At 33.5% G+C, this 20,291-nt stretch overlaps 1 protein-coding gene across 4 annotated transcripts in view; it reads left to right on the top strand.

The window, feature by feature from the left end:
• The window catches only part of ADGRB3 (adhesion G protein-coupled receptor B3), a 453,302-nt gene that overhangs the window by 179,507 nt on the left and 253,504 nt on the right, over window positions 1-20,291 (top strand). For 3 of the 4 annotated variants that reach the window (XM_031610999.2, XM_090136205.1, XM_090136204.1), the window contains exons 3-4: window positions 10,041-10,151; window positions 15,422-15,583. In XM_031610999.2, the coding sequence (XP_031466859.1) occupies window positions 10,041-10,151; window positions 15,422-15,583 (273 nt within the window). The remainder of the gene's footprint in view (window positions 1-10,040; window positions 10,152-15,421; window positions 15,584-20,291) is intronic. The other variant, XM_090136206.1, reaches the window with a different exon arrangement.

Here is a 20,291-nt window from a genome sequence, read left to right as displayed (position 1 = left end):
GACGTGACCCTTCCTCCAGTCATTTGGGACCTCACCTGACAGCCACGACTTTTCAAATATGATGGAGAGTCTGCACTACCTGCAGACTTCTCAAATTTAGTTTATACATGTCCATAAGATGTACGTCATTCTGAGAAAGTATTTATATAAGCTATGATCAGAATTCACATCTTAATGAGCATCACAAACTCCTCAATTTCAGAAGTAAACATCTTCACCTGAAAATCCTTACTTGCAATCTCCAGCCATTCATGTTTGTTGACTATCTGCAGTATTTCTTCACGTGTTGGATTGTGATGAGACAAAACAGATTTTAGGTAACTACATCTGTTGTTATACTGACAAAATGAAATGCACTGCAGTCAGGGAATAGATTTTTTTTTTTTTTTAAAGGATTCTTGTTAGTGATATATGCAAAGGAATCAGCTACAACTCTCCATAGAGTACATTTCCATTAATCATACTGAAGGGCAGTAGGTATAGATGGTTGTAGTAACATTTACAGGAGACACATACCAATGTTAAAAGAAGCGATTCAAGTCCCTGACATCAAGTAGGGACATAGAAATAGTGAGGACACTGAAGTCTGTTACTTTAATGCTTACTGATGAAAGACCATCTTGCCCTTCCACCTCTGAGGTTACCATTTCAGCAGTGTAATCCCCAGCCTTCCCTGTAATTTGAGTATCAATGTCATGTTAACTACATTGTATTCTGTATTGCTTTCTAATCTAATAAGAGAACTGGTCCAGAAGGCACTTCACCATGATTAAGGAGAAATGTCTGTCACAGCTACAGAATAGTGTTTTTAAAAGATTTTTTAAAATATGCTGTAAACAAACAAAAAACCTGATGGCTCTCAGAATACATTTGACCTGTAGAGCATTGTTACTATACTCTCACTTATTCTAATAGACTCAATTTCTCATCCCAGTAAAATGTTGTTGTTCCTTTGTTAAAAAATACTTTATTGTTACATGGATTGTGCCCATCAGCTCGTAGGTGAAATTTTCTGCAGCAACTGTTTATATAGTATTATTTGATATTTGACCTAGTTTTGGGGATTGTAATCTTGAATCTCTGCTTTTGTTTAATGTAGACTTAAGGATGAACTGCCATATAAGTTCCAACTTGGAAAAGATCAACTATGCATTGCTTAACTCAGATCTGCAGTTGAACAGTTCATTTGCTTTTGTAGAGGCATTGTGTAGGCCACAGTCATCAAAAAAGACAAACGTATTTTCCTCTCTAGCATGACCACAGAGTTAGGAAGGTTGTGTTAGCAGGTGAATACAGACAATTTTTTCAGTGTGGATTATGCAGCAGGAGTCAAGGAAGACAATGCTTTTTAGCCTGAGTGTGATATCCTAAAACCATTAGACAAGACACTTAAATGAGAATCTCAGAGACCTAGAAAAGTGTTCTTCTACTGAATCCAATGAAAGCATTTAAAAGATTTACAAAAACACCCACCAGATCTAGGTCAAAGTGATTTTTATTGATAGTTTTTAGCTAAATCTCTTATGAGCTTTCCTTAAAGTCCTGCACATCTATTTCCTGAGGGAAAAAAAATCATTATTTCAATGACATGTCATACTTACATTTAAATACTGAATCAATGATTTTCTTTCCACTTGTGTTGTCTTTCTGTATCAAGTTAATTCTGTTAATTAGAAAAGTCTTGTTTATGAATCAACCTTGTTGGTTCTGTCTGAGTTACCATTAGAGATCAGAGTTCTTAAGAGGTACCAGGAACCTGGAAACCTTTGCCATAGACACATATCCCAGACTGAACTAGGTGGACTGGTATGTTTGAAATCTCATGTGTATGATTTTTAGTCTTGCATTACCAGTTAGCAAAGTCAGACTTGCAAAAAGATTATGAAAGCCAGTTAGTTCAGAATAGAGCTATGATTTTGGAAAAGACTTTATAGACCACATCCTCATCTGACAGAACTTGGACTGGCTGAGTGGAACCAGGCCAGCTTACAGCAGCCAACACTCATAACCTTTTGTCTTCTTCTCTCTTGAGTACATAAAATTTAGCAGCTACCCGTGATGTCTGTATAGGAGCAGCCAATGTTGTGGTACCACTAATGATAAAAAAAAAAAAAAAAAAAAAAAAGCTCTACACAAAATTCATTTAGTGAAACTTCTTCCATTTTATTCTTTTATGAAAACTAAATTCGGAGACTTAAATAAGAACAAGAAAATACTCTTAAAAAAGCGTGTATTGTTATTCAGTTTCAAGTGGAAGCTTTGCTGTCCTGGAAAAAACATTCAGTTTAACTATGCTTAGTGAGAGCTGGCAGTAGCTATTTAAAACACTGATTCTCGTTCCTTCTTTTCATACATCAGAATCCTACGCAGACTGTTAACTTTCCTGTCATAAATTCATAGATAGTTCAGCTCCATAATTTAGAAAGGATTGAGCAACCATCTGCAGAAATGTCTGCAGTAAATAGTTATAGGGCTAGGAAATAACCTAGATATCCTTGTGGATCCTGCTACTTTTGCTTACTTTTCAATGATTCTGGAACAGAAAAGAAAATGGTTGAAACAATTGAACTCAAGAATAATTTAGGAAAATACAATTTATCCTCACCGATCTTGAATTGTACATGCACAGAGCAATAAATGGCCATTCTAGTTTGTGACTAATATCTAGGTAGCTTGCTGCAGTGTTCAGCAAAAAGAGATTTCTAGTGTAAAAATGCTATTCTATTCTAAAACGACTACTGCACTGACTAACTATATCAACAAGTCATTTAATTAAATATATGACTAAAGAAAGATTCCTAGTGAAAAGAAAATAGGATGAAATATAAAAAAAGAGTGAGAATATCAAAGTATTTTTATGATACTATGATTTAAATTTTTAAAAGGTTACACATGAATAAGTTATTATAGTAGAAACATTAAAATGACAAGAATACGACAAGAGAATTCATTTAAAGTCTCATTAAAAAAGCAAAAATAAATAAAGGTGATGTCCTGTCTTTTCATTCGTTAATGTGTTATTACATCTGTAAATCTCTTGAGAGAACAATCGGTCATAGGGTAGAATAATATACTGCAGAATTTAGAGGATTTTAATGTTGAGCATGACAATGTAAATTTCCTTTATCAGTTTCATTATCTTTGTTTGAATACAAACATTTTGGAATGAATTGCACGGTAAATGAATGTAAAAAATCTGAATTACAGAGAATCTTATGCATAGGGGTCATGATAATTACCAGATATGTGCCAGATTTACTAGAAATAGTAATGTATAGGGCTGCACTTTGAGATTTTATTCATCCCTCTTTTTCTTCCCTGCTTACTTATAATTCTGCAAAGCACACATGAAGAACACTATCTGCTTTGGTGACATTCTGCATTCATTCTGAACAGGAATGAGTCACTTCAGTAGATTCACATGCTCAATTTCTCCTGCCTAGTTGTAAGATGATGAGCAACTTTGCCCAGGAAAGCACAGAGTAGAACTTGCACAGTTTCAACATTCTGTGAACTGGCAAAGTGAATAAATGTTACATCTTTATGACATTATTCACTGATCAAATTTGTAGCCATGAATAAGCAAGTTCAGATTCCACATAAGACAATGGAACAACTGTAGATATGCAGTAAGAAAAGAGATATGACTGCCATGAGAAAGTGTAGCTCATCAAGGTATGTGCTGCAGTACATATATTAAATTCATAATATTTTATTACTTATGTCATTAAAAATGACAAGAGTGTTAATAGAGCATTATTTCCTAGGAGCAGATTAGTCCCCCTGGAGACAAACATGGACTAATTACCTGTATACTATACGGTGGCTGGTTAGAATATGTAATTATTTTTCCTAATTTTTGAAAGATGAAAGAACACACATATATATATTAGTATAAATCTGAGAGAAAAGTAATCTTTTATCTAATTTCTTACAGACCTTTTCCTTTTACTGAATAAAATAGAAGAATACATTTTAAAAACCCCACACGTTTGCTAGTACAAATATTATAGCTTTCTGTATGTTCATTACTACTGAAATCTCTGTTTTCTCACTAGCTTCATGAGTTCATATTGATTTAGATCTTTCTTCAGTGACATAATTCCATTCATTTTGAAACTGTTCAAAGCTCCTCTGTACTGCTCTGGAGAGCCCAAAGAGGAAAAAGAGGACTTTCTATGGGGCCAAGATTTACAGAGGAAGCAGGCAAAGACTGTTTTAAGACTGTTTTCCACATTTTCTCAGAAGAGGTATCCATGGAAATCTAACTCAGCTAATAGCTATGTTGCCATTTTGGCAACTTGCCTGCCTGGTAAGGAACTATCATTTTAAGAGATTCTAGTAGGAAGCCACAGCTTAAGTCTGTCCTGTAGAGTGACAGCATACACTAATGCTCTGAAGCTCTGTGCCCTGTCAGTGCATCGTTTTCGGGGTCTGGTGCCCTGCTCTAGTGAAGCAGGGTCGGAGACAGGGAAAAGAGTGCGCATGGGATTTTCTTCATTCTCATGGAGTTTACTATAACAGAAACCAACAGTAACTCAAGTTTTGTTTCTTTGTTTCTTTATTTTTTATTCTATCTCTTTAGAAAAAGAAAAGAGGGGGGAAAAAAAAGGAAATAAATAAAACACTTTCAGTTATTTGATTGTATTGAAAAAATATAATTTTTTTTAATATGAAAAGAAATTTCATAATAAAACAGAAGCAGAAAATCCAGGTTTCTCAATCCAGTACAAAATTATGCTTCTAAATGAACACACATTCTGCCATCTAGTGACCAGAAAAAATTGTACTGACCATCTGCAAGTGTGATGAGAAACCCTAAACACTGCTACTATTGAATATTTCATTATTATCTTTGTGGGAGTAACTGTAGAAAGGGCTACAAAGAAACTAAATGTGTAGGAAACTTTTTCAAACACCTGGAACTCTGCAATTAATTACATCTATTGCAATCAATTAATAGTTCTGTCCAAGAAGTAGTTGAAACAAATGGTTCTTTATGTATTTCTATAGCTCTCTTCTTTCTCTCTTCCCACTGTACTGCGTCATATGCATATACCTTCCCCTGGGACTTGCATCAGCATTTCACATAATTTCTGAGAAAAAAAAAAACAAACAACATTTCTGAATCAGCACAGTGAGTATGGCATACTACTGTTACATGAGCAATCCACACAGTTTTCATGAATGTGCATTCTGGCTGCAGGGCATCTAACATTTTTTCTATTATCAAGAATTACTGAAACCCTCATTTCTCCATTTAGAGTTCGGGAGCAGATAGGATAGTAGAGGGAGCACTGCCCAAGTTGTTGTGGGCAAGAGAAGAAAATTACTTTTTTGTGTAAAGTCTTTTTTGGGGAATCAGTCACCTCTTCTTGCTTCTAAAGTTCTGGTCAGCCTAGGGAACCCCTAACCATCTCACCTTCCACAAGGGTGAGTAAAAGCAATGGATGATCAGCAACTCCCAGAGATTGCTTTACATTTTACAAGACCTGAAGTAAGCCCAACGATCTCAGAATCCCTTGTTTTTTAGGTTAGCTCTTCATTCATACTGTCATCACCAAATATCATGCTGAAAAAGGCTTTCTTTTTTCTTTCTTTCTTTCTTTCTTTCTTTCTTTCTTTCTTTCTTTCTTTCTTTCTTTCTTTCTTTCTTTCTTTCTTTCTTTCTCTCTCTTTTTTTTTTTTTTTTTTAATGCTGTTATGTACTGTGCCGTAAGGAACACCACAATTCATATTGGATGATATGTCTATAACTAGATCAATACATTCACACTATGAAGTTCCACTGAAATTTGACATAAAATAAGCATAAGAGCCAAACCAGCATTACCTATAACATCATTTTTATAGCTCAGGTTTATATGTAACTACCTTACAACTATTATTAAACAGCCTAAGCATAAACTCTGTTTGACATGTACCTTAATTTTAATGATTATCCACTTGTCAAAAAGCAAACACTAGTCATTGGTGAGTAAAATATTGCAAAGCTGATATTTTTCTTTTGTATTGCTCAGTTTTCCTACTTTGCATTTTTATACTATTAACAGATGTTTTTTCTTCTTTGTTCCTACAGAGAGCACATGGCACCTCTCTTCTCTCCTAAAAACCTACATTGGCCGCAAGATTTTAGCTTCTCCTTTAAAAACTAAAAAGGTTACTCAATAGGAATAAAAATTCCCATAACATAACATAAACATAAAGGTAAAGCCAATGAAACTACAGAAAGAGTTGCTGTAAATGATACTCAACTGTAAACTTTGGGATTTCAGAAAACTCTATTTTTTTTTTTTCATTCCAAAAAGGGAAGAAAGTAGGTAATGTGTCAGAGTAATATATAAAATGAAATGATATACCACAGACATGTCAAGACATAAGCATTACTAAAATACTTTTGAGTATTGTTCCATTGTGTACAGTTGAGGAGGGAAAGAATTTGCTTCCTATAACTGGAAACATTTGCACTTTAACAGCTACCAAAGGACAACTGACAGGGTAAATTACTTGATCAGATAACTAAACCTCAGATTTTCTACCACAGATGCTTGGAATATGCTATGATTAGTTATAACTCACCACCTGGTTAAAATGGTCCATTCAAGGTTCCCCATAGTGCTGTGTGTTCTTTACATTTCAGTTATTTCTTTGTGGACTTTATTCTGATGCAAGCAGATTATGGTATTAACAATGTATAAAAACAACGACAACAAAACAAGAACATTAAAACTCTTTAATATTTCCAGGCCTAACTTACTGTCATATTAGCTGGTTCTGTCTGCTGCTGAAAAGATTCACTGACCCAATTTATTTAATGAAACAACATGATTAATATCAGTGGATTACAGTTTGAAGTAAACACAGAAAGTGCCTGTCTTTTTTCATGCAAGAGAGTTAGGACAGGCATCCACAAAATAATTTATTCAGAAACTGATATCTTCAAAACACTTTTTTTTCTCGGTTAGAAAACATGTTTTCAGCAGCAGGTACCAGGTAAGAAGAATGAGAACAACAACTTTCCTTGGAATCTCACTTCAAACACTGAATATTATATCCCAGACACTATCTCATAAATCATATTGACCTGACTGTACACGACATTTCAGTGCCAGATACCATCTGTTAAGATGTCCCCTCTCACCTTTTCCACACAAACAGGTCCTGAAAACTGCCGTGACATTTAGTCACATTTGAGCTGGCTTGGGTTAAAAGGTTTTCTCTGTCCAGAAAGCATTTAAATACTTCTCCTCTGTGAAGTATATAGGGAAAACAAATACATAACTGGTTTGTCCTCTACATTTGTTATTTAGATAGAATCTGAACAAGAGGAAAAGAATTTTTATCTATTTATTGTGAACTTAAAACAGTCACTTAAATAAGACATTTCATTATAAAATGTTTCATAAAAAATGCAGTACTGTTGAGCTTTAAAGATGAAACAATTTTCTGAGCACAGTTTGTACTTATGTGCAGAAACTGGACACTTTTGATTCCATTACAAAAATGTTCTTGACCCTTATTTTTCTTTTCTTATGAGACCTGAATATTAATGAAGCCTTTAAAGTCCTTACTCATGCCAATGCAGGGCATTTCCTATATCCTACCTGTTTTTGTTCTAATGCAGCATTTGGTTAAAAACTTTGGATGAATACGAATCTTGAGAGCTCTGGTTTCATTATTTGACAAAATTGTTCAAGAAGTGTTTTTGTTTCTTATGAAACATTTATATATATTTTTATATATTCACAAAGTAAATGCTTACTATGTCAGAGGTAGATTAGAAAAAAATGCATCAAAAAGTGCATCATAAAGGCCATCAATGAAAACAGTCAAACTGAGTAGAATGTGCAAATTAAAAATGTGTTGTTACCAAATGGGAAAATAAAAAAGTCAATGTGTGATAGCTGCTGCATCAACAAGTCCCGTTTTATTTTGTCTGGTGATAATGATGAGCAGTAGTTCCATCACTGCAAATGGAGCTCTGCTGGTGATAAACCTGATCAGTGATCTCCCAGGGTTTCCTTTAGGGCCCAGTCCTGCAGGACGCTGAATGTGCAGCACACACCACCTCGCTGTTATGTCACTGGAAATCTCGTTTCTGGCAAAGGTCTCCTGTGTTGTACTCTTTTTGTAAGTTAAAGATAAGTCTTCTGCAGAATTGTCCCAGACCCTCTAAATTGCGTAACAAGCCAGCAATGTCCAGGCAGCAAACTAAATGCAAACATGCCTAGCTTTCATAATCTCTTCAACGGAAAAGCTATGTAAATCCTCTTGTTCCTCATCATGTTGTTAATTACAGTTTAAATGGCCATCTGCGTGACAACTTGTAGAAATTTTAAAAACAGCATTCTAATCTTAATTTACAATAGATTATCAACTGCATAACTTGAATTATAAAAGATTTCCAACAGAATAAAAATCTATCTTAGTGAACTGTAGAAGACATACATTTATAAAAATATATTCATAACATTTTAAAACACACGTGCACACATGTATGTAGATTTATGTAATTATGTAATTATTTTGACATGTATTCCTTGGATGTATTAAAAAGAGATGAATGCTTAAATCTGAAACTATATTTTAGTAATCAGATTTTTTTTCAGATTTTCTCTTTAGAATGAAAACTTCATTGCTGTTCTGAAATGAGTAATTAAATTTGTATTTTAAGTGGTGCCATTAATGAATTTTTACAAAGTGATACACTAATTTGGAGAATGGGGAAAAAATCACCTCTCTCTGCTAATTGACCACTTGAAATTGTATTTGCCTTAGAATATTTTTTCTCTAAACTGAAATAAGATTTTTTCACTCATTTCAGTGATTTATTGGAATAGTGTGTTGATATACTTGTAATATTTGTCAATAGTACTTACATCTTTTATAATGTTCTGCATCTTTTGAGGCAGGAAGGTAAGTTTTAATATCTTCACAACTTTACAAATTGAGGAGAATTTTGAATTTTGCATTTGCTTTTGCCATGTAACCTTCCAGCAGAAGGGTATATTGTAATCTTTCTATTTCCAGTGCTTCAGATGCCTTCTGCCTCATCAACAGCTTCATGTATCTGTAGTTAAAGTACCTTCAGTGTTAGTCCACAGTTCTGAACTCATGATACCTAAAATAGACTGCTATCAAAAACTGAATATTTAACACCAAACTGTGGACAATTGTGTGTACTTGGAGAACCAGTGGGAACTGTGCAGAAGAGGCACTTGCCCTGCTTTAAGTGCAAAGGATGCTCCATTTTTCATCAAAGAAAGGAAAATGGACTATGGTGTAGAAGACAGGATGTTTGTACAGGACCAGACAGAGAAAATGACAGCAGCAATAGAATAAAAATTGAAGTGCTTGTCTCCCACACTGTGAACCTATCTACGTAATTGATTTTTGCATAGTTTTCTCCATTAAAATCAATGAGGACTTCTTTTTAAATACAGAGAGCAAGATATAATCTATGTTCTGTATAACCAAGAGTTTTTAGGAATGAAATAATTCAAAAACACTTCTTCTGTGGGATTCAACCTAAAAAATGAAGCACTTCATTGGCTTAGTTATTGATTTGCATTGTCACCGTTCCCAAACATGACTTGTTATCTCTGTTGAAGGCTTCATCAGCCTGAAAGACAAATGCAGAAATAGAAGTCCTCTGGAGGACAGGCTGTGTTGAAGAACAGCAGTGTCTAGCTCTGTCACATTTTCTGGTGTGGACTGCACTAACTCGAACTATAATAATAATGTGTCTGCATTTGAATAATTGGTTTTGTCCCATGTCACACAGCATATTTATAGAATGTATCAGTACACTGACTGTTGATTCATAACATAAATTCATGTTTAAGAATCTGCAGATGTAAGTTGAAATATTTATTAAAAGCTGAGGGTAGCAAAGCTAAGTTGATGATAACTGCCATGATCATTTGACTGAATCTTATCACAAGCTTCCAGGTATGTTTAGGAACATATTGCATGAGACAGTATGTGTCTTTGAAAAATGTCTACACACAAGCTTTCATAAACCTTTATTCTGTCTTTAGAATTTGGAATGATGGGAGATCATACAATTAAAAGTCAGCGACCTCGATCTGTTCATGAGAAAAGGGTCCCTCAGGAACAAGCTGATGCTGCTAAATTTATGGCACAAACTGGTAATACATCAGTTACATTTTTCTATTTACTGTTGTTAATTTTAGCAAAACCACTGCATGTTTCCATAATCTTTTGCTGCATATTTGTCAGTTTTCTAAGCTGATACTTTTTTTGAATCATTTATTTATTTTTTTTTCACCAGTTAAAGTCCATAAATAAAGTAGCGAAGAATCAGGTACAAAAACATGCACTGTGAATGTGGATACTGAATTGTGTCATGTAAGCATGAACTTTAGTAATAAAAACAATCTCATATGTAGAAGACACAAGACAGCTTACTCTGACTTTTTTTCTTTTTCCAAAGATGATGTTAAGAGCATGCTCCAGAATTTCTATATAAATAGACTAAGGTCTAATCCCACCTTTAGCCACTTATCAAATTAATTAATTACTAGGATGACTTTAAAGTCCCTACATTCAGCACTTACTATCTTTGGCCCTGCACAATGCTCTATTATCTAGTTTCCAGATTCATAATTGCAAAATGAAATTGGCCGTAAGTAGTTTTTAATTGGATGTGCAAATTATCTAACAGTTTTTCATCTAGAAGATATTTTCTATTTTTTTTAACAACTGCATTTTTTTTTTAGATTAAGAACACCAAAATGATATTACAAATCCAGAGCTGAAGTTACAAAAAAATTTGTTTGTCAACATTTACCACAGCTACCTGTGAAGTCAATGACAAAAGTTGAATGGGGGCAATTAAACTCTAATGCACCAAAATCATTCCCCCTTTTGACATAGGTAATGGTCTGTGTATCTGTTGGCAAAATCTAACGTTTTAATGGTTCCCTACATACTCCGTTTCAGTAAACTACTGCACTAAAAACCTTGTGCCCCATAATTATTGTATGGATTTGAAACAACTTTCTCTATATTCCATAGTTACTAACCTAGAAAATAAGCCTGCATCAATCACATATAATGCCTTCAGTTTTATATTCACTTTAGTAAAAGAACTATAATTGCATCTAGTTGTGTTGCATGTTGTCTTCCTTATTAGTGAGGTGCTTTGCTTAACAGACTTGCAGAAATCAGTAGAGTAATCTAAACACATCTGCATCTACAGCAAACAGTGTAGATCTGTAGAATTGAGATGAGGAAACAGACTTCTGTTTTCTTGCTATTAATCTATAGGACTACTTTTGTATCTAACTCCCAGTTGATACTACTGTAAGCAAACACTCTTGTATGTCACGCATAAATGAAAGAAGGGAGCCAAGAAACCCCCTTGATCTTCATACAGTTATTGTGGACAAGTAGAACTTATTACTTACATGCCTAGATCAGACTTATAATGTTAGTTGCTTACTGCATAGAATAACACTTTTGCTTTTATGCTGCTTCTTGAATTCATACAATTACTGTACAAATAAGTAAGAGGATTTATTTTATTTCCTCATATAAATCTCTAAACCTTTCATATTATCAGGTAAAACTTGTATCTGATAATTTCTAGTCATCCATTGCAGTGCATCTATTATGGGTGTTAGAGAACTGGATTATAAATGCAGCATGTATACCATCACTTTCTGATATATTGTGTGTTGAGTGGGAGACGAATGAACAAAATTATATAGACTTAGTTGCAAGTTTCTGCTCTGAAAGCAGGTGATATCAGCAGAGCATATACATTTTCATACCAAACTTTGAGGAAACGTATCTTTTAAATACTGTAGGTTAACACATTTTAAATAATATTGTGTTCTTTTTGGACATACTTACTAATTTTCATCTCTTCTTCATTTTGATTTTCCTTTGTAGTGACCATTGCATATTTTCTTCACCTCTAATGCATTCATTTTCTTATGATATAATTAATGTGATATCTTCTTAAACCAATTCATTAGGTTTTTCTAACATATTTCATGAATTTACTTAGATGCTAAGGAGGGAAACAGCCCTTAAAATATCTTGTAAGTTGATGCTATCTGAGTTTCAGGTTTCTTATGTTTTTAGCTTTTAATATTATATTTTGTATAATAAGAAAACGTGGAAATATACAAAATGTTTATACAGCTTAAAAAGGTAGAGACAGGAAGAGAGAACTTTCTTAGGAAAGATATTTAGTTTATAAGTGTTTAATACTGTTAGAAAAGTGGACTTAATCCACTGAATTTTGCTGGGAAACTGAGTTTTAACATGTGATATTAACAGATGCACTTTCCTGTTTGTTTGTGAGTGATACAAGGCAGTATATAATATATTTTTTAAAATATTGTGTAAATAATTTCTTGTCCTATATTTATAATTTTATGTGTTTGGACTGATCCTTCCCTTAGGTGTTATGGGATTTAGAGTGTATAATACAGGTAAGTGTTACACAGATCAATGAGGCCTCCCATACAGTAAGTTCTGTTTCCTCTTAAATATATTGAGCAGCAGGGCAGGAGAGCTTGGTAGCCTGCCAACTGTTAATTTGAGAATATAGTTTTAATACGATACCACAACAAATCCAAGAGTTCTCAAATAACTGAAGCTTAGAATGAAAATAAAAAGTAGCCCTTTACAAATTTCCATTTAAAAATAAAATTAATGGACAAAAAAAGATGTATCTATGCATTGCAGGCAACCCACATTTATTTTGAAAAATAAAAATTCTCTATTTGCTAAAATTGAAATGATTAGCATTGGCCTATATCTGCAAAGATGTTTTCCTCCTTAAAGACAGATAAAAATCACACTGACAGCAGAATTTAATACTTGGAAAAATTAAAAATTACCAAAAAATCAAAATGTATTTGGCAAGATGAAGGGGAGTAATTGATTAGATAAGTTTGTGGGTTTTTTTAATTTTCTCCAATTTCACTCTTTGCACAAAAATCATGTGGAAGTTGTTTGTTTGGCAAAGATTAAAGCTTTCTATCATGTATATATGTTGCAGTATATTGCTGAATTCTACCTTTTGTGAATGGACCGTATATATGCTCAGACTTAATCAGTATCAATTTCAAAATTCACTCAGTACACTCGTGCTTCTTACATGCAGACTACTGCTCATTTTCATCATATTCTGAGGACTTTTTGTCATGTTAAGAACTCAGATATTTTTTATTAGTAATGCATCATTTTTATATTTTATTAGCTGTGTTGTCACCAAAGCTGTATAGGAGAATGGATAATTTGCACTGAGTATTAGGAACGTCAGTTTGACTTTTTCTGCTGTTTCACCATTCATACAAACTACTTTAAAATGGCAAAGTCAGGCTTCAAACTTGTAGAAAAAAAAAAAAAAAAAAAAAAAACAAGAAAAATATTAGCCAGGAAACTCATAGCAATACAAGTGTTTTAATGACATACATACAGTTTAGAGTACAAACTGTATAACTGTTATTCTCTACCCATTATTACTATATAATATACTCTAACCTGAACTCAAGTCATGTAGCAGTCTAATCAGTAAAATGATTAAACAGTAATCAGTGATTAAATTTCTCTGTTTTTCTCCCAACAAATAAAGAAGCTGATTTCACAGCTCACTTTGGTGAACTCCTGTAGTTAAAACATCTCATCATTTACTCCTTGTCCCTAGAATCTGTTACATTTACTCCTTGTCCCTAGAATCTGTTACAATTACATACATTTTTATAAAAAGCAGAGAGATTTGTGTGCTGAATTTAAAGCATTGTCTGTTCTAACCAAATAAGCAGCATAGTTATTTTAAAACATTAAATAGCTTTAGAATTGCTTCTTAGAAGGCTCTCAGAAACAAGGATTTTGCCTTTCTTGCTTGGTCTCTGGAAACAGAACAAAACAAAACAATAAAAATAGAATAACCACCTTGGACAGATGCTTTTAACAAAAGCACTGTCCCAACAAATAGTATAAAATTTAATAAATTCTTGCAAGATAACCACCAGAGTCTTCCTGATTTACACACATTCCCTTGATTGTTACCAAAAATTTTGGAAGATAGGATTGCAGTCTTGAGCTATTCAAGACTGAAATTTTATCATTACTATAAAGCTGAATTTACCACTGATTTTAAAGCATAAAAATTTTTGATTGAATAAAAGCCATTAAAAAATCCAGGCTGTGGAATAGGCTTCATCTTGCTATTTTTTACTGACTTTTAGTGGTAGAAGTGAACCTGAATCCAACGTTATTTACTAACAGTTTTCAGAGCATTCACTTCAGTCCCCTTCAGATTACTTGTGTATTTGTTTTCTGAGAGTACTCAACAACTTTGCTTCCTGTGAATGCTTGTGGGAAAGTAAATTGAGAAATGAGTGTAGTCATTTAATTTATGATACTTAAATATTTTTGCCTGAATATTCATGCAAGAAGACCATCAAAATAATAATAATAATGTGCTCTGTATCAACGGTGAAAATCAACACAATTCAAATGTATGAGATTAACAAATTACATTCAGTTTTGTTCATTATACTTATATCTTTCAATGTAATTCCTTAAAAATTAGAATAGTGGATCCCATAAAACAGGAATGAAAAATTTTTGCTGTTTGGATGTAGCCATAGAATTTTAAAAATGAAAAATTATTCCAAGTTACAGGCATTCATCAATTTAGTGGATAAATTATTAATTGAGAATTTTTGATTCACTGTTCCAATTCTGACAGTTTTGAACATAATGTTAAGTACTATGCACAGTAATGAGATCTAGTGCATTTATCAATTTAGAAGATCCATAGGTCAAAAGCAAAGAACAGATTAGTGCTCAAATCAAATTTTCCATTCCACTGTTCATGTTAAAATTTTGTGAGCAAAGTGCTCCTCTTTGCCTCACTCTCACTCTCACTCTTTGCCTTCTCTCAAATGCTAGGTGACTCTTCTCCACTCAAGAAAAGAAAAGAAATTAGGTGGTTGGTTTGGGGTTATTTTGAATCCAAATTCCCTTACTGGCAGAGTTCTAAGAATTTCATTCTAGAGTGAAATGTATCAGTATCAAAGATAAATCTTTTACCATTATATAAAAATAGTTGCTTATGTTCTTGGAACATCCTGAGGGTGGTGTTGTTCCTAAAATGTTGAAAGGCTCTTGTTCTTAGAAAACCATAAATGATCCTAAGTGACCAAAGCGTTTTATTCTAACAAGAACTATGGAACTACAGAATTTTAGGTCTTTATTTTCAATTCATTGCACATTTTCACAGCTGCTTTACTCCATGAACTTTTAAACATTTATTTTGACATGTTACTTTTGTCTTTAATTTGCAAAGGCAGACTGTAATGAGTTTCAGCAAGAAAAATGTCTCATTAATACTTATCCCTATATTCATGTTTGTTTGTTGTCTTGAATACAGGTGAATCTGGTGTGGAAGAGTGGGCCCAGTGGAGTACGTGTTCAGTTACTTGTGGTCAAGGGTCGCAGGTGCGAACCAGAACTTGTGTATCACCTTACGGGACACACTGCAGCGGCCCTTTAAGAGAATCAAGGGTTTGCAATAACACTGCCCTCTGTCCAGGTAGTGTTAGCAGCCAATAAATAAAATTATGGATGTTTTTGAACTGTATAATGATAAGAATTTGAAACTATATTTATTATTATTATCAATTTTCATATGAATTTCATAAGAGCACATGAATTAGAATAGAGAAGTGTAATTCTATTCAGCTATGAAATTTTATGATGTAAATTGTTATTTTTATTTTCAGAACAGTCAAGGTATATAACAAGAATCCTTTTTTCTGACAGCTTCAGATTTTTTTTATGTCTGTGTTCTGTTTTCCACTAAAAAAGAATAAAATATATGGCATAGTTTAAGTATAAAATATAAACTAGGGAAGAAACCCAGATTACCAACAGATAAGAAAAAGAGACTGATTAACAGAGAGTGTTAACACAGATAATTTGATTCTGCAATTGTTTAGCCATTTAGAATACTGTCTTATAGGGAGTGGGCTAGACAGTGTCCTCTGCACAGTAATGTCTTCTTTTACATTAATCTGGCGAGGGTAACAGTTACTCATCAGTGGAGGAAAGATGGGACAAAAATAGTCCTCTTACAGCTGACAAAAGGTAAAGGTCATCAGTATCTTGCATTACAGTTTTCCTACTCCTTTTGTCTCAGAGATCTGGATATAGAGTTCAGCAGTAGTTAAACTCTAAGGAGAAGAGACGGGCACACTTGAGGTAGCTGCTGAAAGGACACATCTTGTTTCTTTAGAGTCTGCTAAAGGATATGATTTATCTAAGATGGGAAAGAAAAGGGAAGGCATATGACCTGTGACTACATTCATTTTCCCTTCTTTCTGAAAAGGAAGAATGATATGCCTCCTTTCAGATGACCAAATTTGTCAGCTCTTCTGTAAACCTTCATCTGAGCATCCTCAGATTCTAGGGAAACTCACTCCATTTCTGAAGTAAACTGTACTGTCTCATACACATACCCTCTGAACTTTGTCTGAGTGAATAGCACCATGCACAAGTAGATTCATGTTGCTATTATGTGTTGAAAAACATCCAAGAGGAGGTGCATATATGACCACCTCAGATTTTTTTATATTAGCAGTATAAGCCTTTACAGAACCCCTACAATTAAAAGCAGCTTAAAATATTGTATCTATATAAGCCACTATAGTAAGTGTAGTAAACACTGTAGTAAGAGCAGCTATCAGCACCAAATGTTTTATCATTCTAGTCTAGATAAGCAATTCACCTGGATTTTCTAACATTTCAGGGTAGAAAACTCCAGATGTGCCTGAATGTGACGTCTTTAAATTTTCCATACAAAAAAAGTGGCCACTAATAATAAAAGAATAGGCTACCTTGCAGTCTACCGGAGGTGAGATACTTTCCAAATAAAACTCTCAACTTGAAAGTATAAAAACAGGAAGTACAAAAAGAAAACTATAAAATAAAAGAACAAACTTTCCAAACAATAAAAGATGTAAAGACTTCTTTGAGGTTTCCTTTCATGTTTATACATAAAATATAAACATGAAAACACTTTCCAGCACTCTCAATGATATGCAGATCTGCCTGCTTTCTTGTTCATTTAATATTACTCCAGAAGAGGCAAGGAGTTTAAATCACTTAATTTTACAGAATTTTATCTTACTTTTCTCCAGTAAGGAATACAAAAGTTTCATATCAAAACAACAAATCTATGTAACACAACAGCCAAGATAAGTATTCACAGTAATCTGGAAAAAAGTTAATTCCTAAAATTTACATTGTCTAACGAATTAGCTCACACAAAAATAATGTTCCATATTTTTCTATCACAGAGGAGCTCTTTCCTCACATTCTATTTCCAGAATTCAGTTTGATCAGTGGCTACCAATTCTCACTGAATATCAGTGACATTGCTAAAATATTTTTAAGATCACCACACCTGATTCCTATAATCTTTACAGATCTCATGCAATGATAATATGCCTTCTAGGTATGTTGTTTTACATAATTACAGTAGCCTTATTCATTTATATTGATCTCTGTTTGGCTACAGGGGTTCTTGTGTGTGGCAGTATGCAAGATTAGCAATTTAGAAGGATGCTTTACCTAGTCACAACTCAATTATCAAACATCCCATTAAATATTATTATTATCCTCTGTCTTCATTATACTATATATTCTGTCTCAAAGGGTTACATAATTCAAGATTATTCTTGCTCATACAGAAAAAAACACATAGTTTGTAGAGTCCTATAATTAAAATACAAATTTATCAGGAGAGTCCAAACATATTCATCTGTACATGGAAGGTGGCCTTTGAGCCTTGACATGTACCACTCATTACACACAGCTTTTGTTTTCAGTTAACTTACAGAAAACTTTTTTTAACAGAAAACTTTTACATCTTAGAGAGTAAACTAGAAGCAATATAAATACAAAAATAACAGTACAACTTGCAACCTATATGTACAAAATCTACTGGAGTGTATTCATTATACGTTTGTGTGAATAGTAAAAATGTGGCCACTTTGAGAGCTACGATAACATTTCCAAACAGCAAAACTGTCACTTCAAAATATAGAATTATGGAGAGGGGCCTATACTTCAACCATTTATCAACAAACTTCAAGAGAACTTGTTCAAATTGAAAATACTAATGAAAGCCTGAAAGAGTGTTTTCATATATAGTCTTCATATACTCCCTTTAGCATCCACTGGGAATAGACATCACTGGATATTAGGGAATACATCTACCTGTGATCTCACTGTCCTCGTAAATTTTGAGAATGAGATCCAACAGGTTCATCATTATACAACAGCAGACTAGACCAGAAAATGTTTTGCCTAAGTACATGAAGGCTATTTGGTTCATCTTTTTTTCTTTTCATTCTGCTGAGTATATGTATATATATAACACCTATGTAATATTACCAAAAGTTAAACTAAAATCATGAAGGAGTTGTTGTTGACACAATTTTTCATTTATTTATATTTGTTCAAGATCAATAGTGTTTCAGGGATGGGAGCCCATTGGGTAATTCAGACAGTATCTTGGATTTAGGAGCCTTCTCAGAATGTGCAGTGTAGTAAGCAACAAAATATAGTTCATGTAACTGTTGTTTCTTTCTCAAGTAAGGGCATCTCAGTATCCAGTACTGCAATGCTACTGATTCATTTTAGCTTACTGTATAATTTCTAATGCATCTAAGACTGCATTGAGAAAAAATATTGAGTTTCTATACCTGTAGATCATCTCAGTTAGTTTTTGTTTCTCCTTCTTCATTGCCATCAACCACTTTCACTACAAAATTTAGCTGACATTCAGAACTTTCATGATTATGAGTAAGGCAAAACATCTAAAATACTTCAAATATTTGTATGCTCAGAAGTTTTATTTTGACTGTGCTAAGACTGCTGTATTCCCTTTATTTCTCAAGGCTTATGTCAGTGAAGTTTAGTCCTATTGCTGAAATGTTGCATATTTCCTTATATTCTGTGTCTGTATGTCTACACTTACAAAACTGCTTAAGGTTTTTAAATCCTACAGCTTTATTGTTTGTAATCTGTGCTCTGGAAGTTCAAGCTTTCACTTGAGAGTGGGAAAACAATAGTAAGGAAAATTTAGCTTTCTAATTAGAAGGAGGAACAGCAAAAATAGAAAGGATGTATGGTTTAAACATAAAGGATATAGGGCAGGTTTCTGAAATTTTGTTGAGCTTATTTGCTACTAATTTTAGAAAAGTTTTGGAATGTACAACTTAAGATGTACTGAAGAAGCAGAAACCATATCAGAAACTATAGCATTCAAATTTATGCATGCAAAACCTCTAGTATCTTTTTTTTTTTTTTTTTAATCCTGTAATTGAGCATCAGCTTACATACAATTACTCAGTCATGTTGAAATATTTGTAACTTAAAACAAAAAACATCAGTGGTCATAGTATTGTTCCAATATCTGTTCTGTTTAAAGCTGAACAAATCATAAGCATTTAAACTCCAGTTAAAAAAAAATCCCCCCAAATATTCTTGTAGAATGAAGGCCAGCATGGCCTCACGCCTCCTTCCATCTCACAGAAGTTCTGCATTGTGAACACTGTGGGTGTTCACTTAAACATGATTAGGTTCACAGAGTGGCAGAATGAAGGGAAAGATGCTCTGCAGTAATCCAAGCTCGTTGTGCTAGCAATGTTTTTGACAGATAGGTTGGCAATAATTTGAGTATTTTTGTCCCAAATAATGAATCTTGCATCTGAAACTGTGTTATAGAAAACAGTAACTCCTCTGTGGGCCAGCTCTCCATCTGGTGTAATTTGGCATAGCTCATCTGGCTATGATTCATTGGATGTTATATGGTTTTTTGCATTTAGAGAATTATATAAAAGAAAACGTAAGTGAAATATCAGGAAAAAAAAAAAAAAAAAAGTAAAGGTAAGAAATATAAAAGTAAAATGTTTTTTAAAGCTGATCTGGATGCACTGGATGTATTAATTCTCCTTGAGATTTCAGTGCTCGCATTGGTTGTTTACTTAGTTATATGCCATCTCCATCCTTGAGTACATTAGTTATCTACTACTTTCAGCTATACAAGCCTATACATACAATAGCATACTTTGAAGTTTTGATTTATCAATCAGTTGTTTTCACAGAAGATGATTTAGGGTGCATCTCACTTGAAACTAGAAAGAGATAATCTATAATTTGGTGCAAGATTGCATCCACCCAAAATGAGACATATTGTTTTGGCTTCTGGCTTCTGTTCATATCCAAAATCACAA

Source organism: Phasianus colchicus, chromosome 2, assembly GCF_987193195.1.
Source record: "Phasianus colchicus chromosome 2, bPhaCol1.hap1.1, whole genome shotgun sequence".
NCBI classification, from domain to species: domain Eukaryota; kingdom Metazoa; phylum Chordata; class Aves; order Galliformes; family Phasianidae; genus Phasianus; species Phasianus colchicus.
This window is presented reverse-complemented; position numbering and strand designations above follow the sequence as displayed.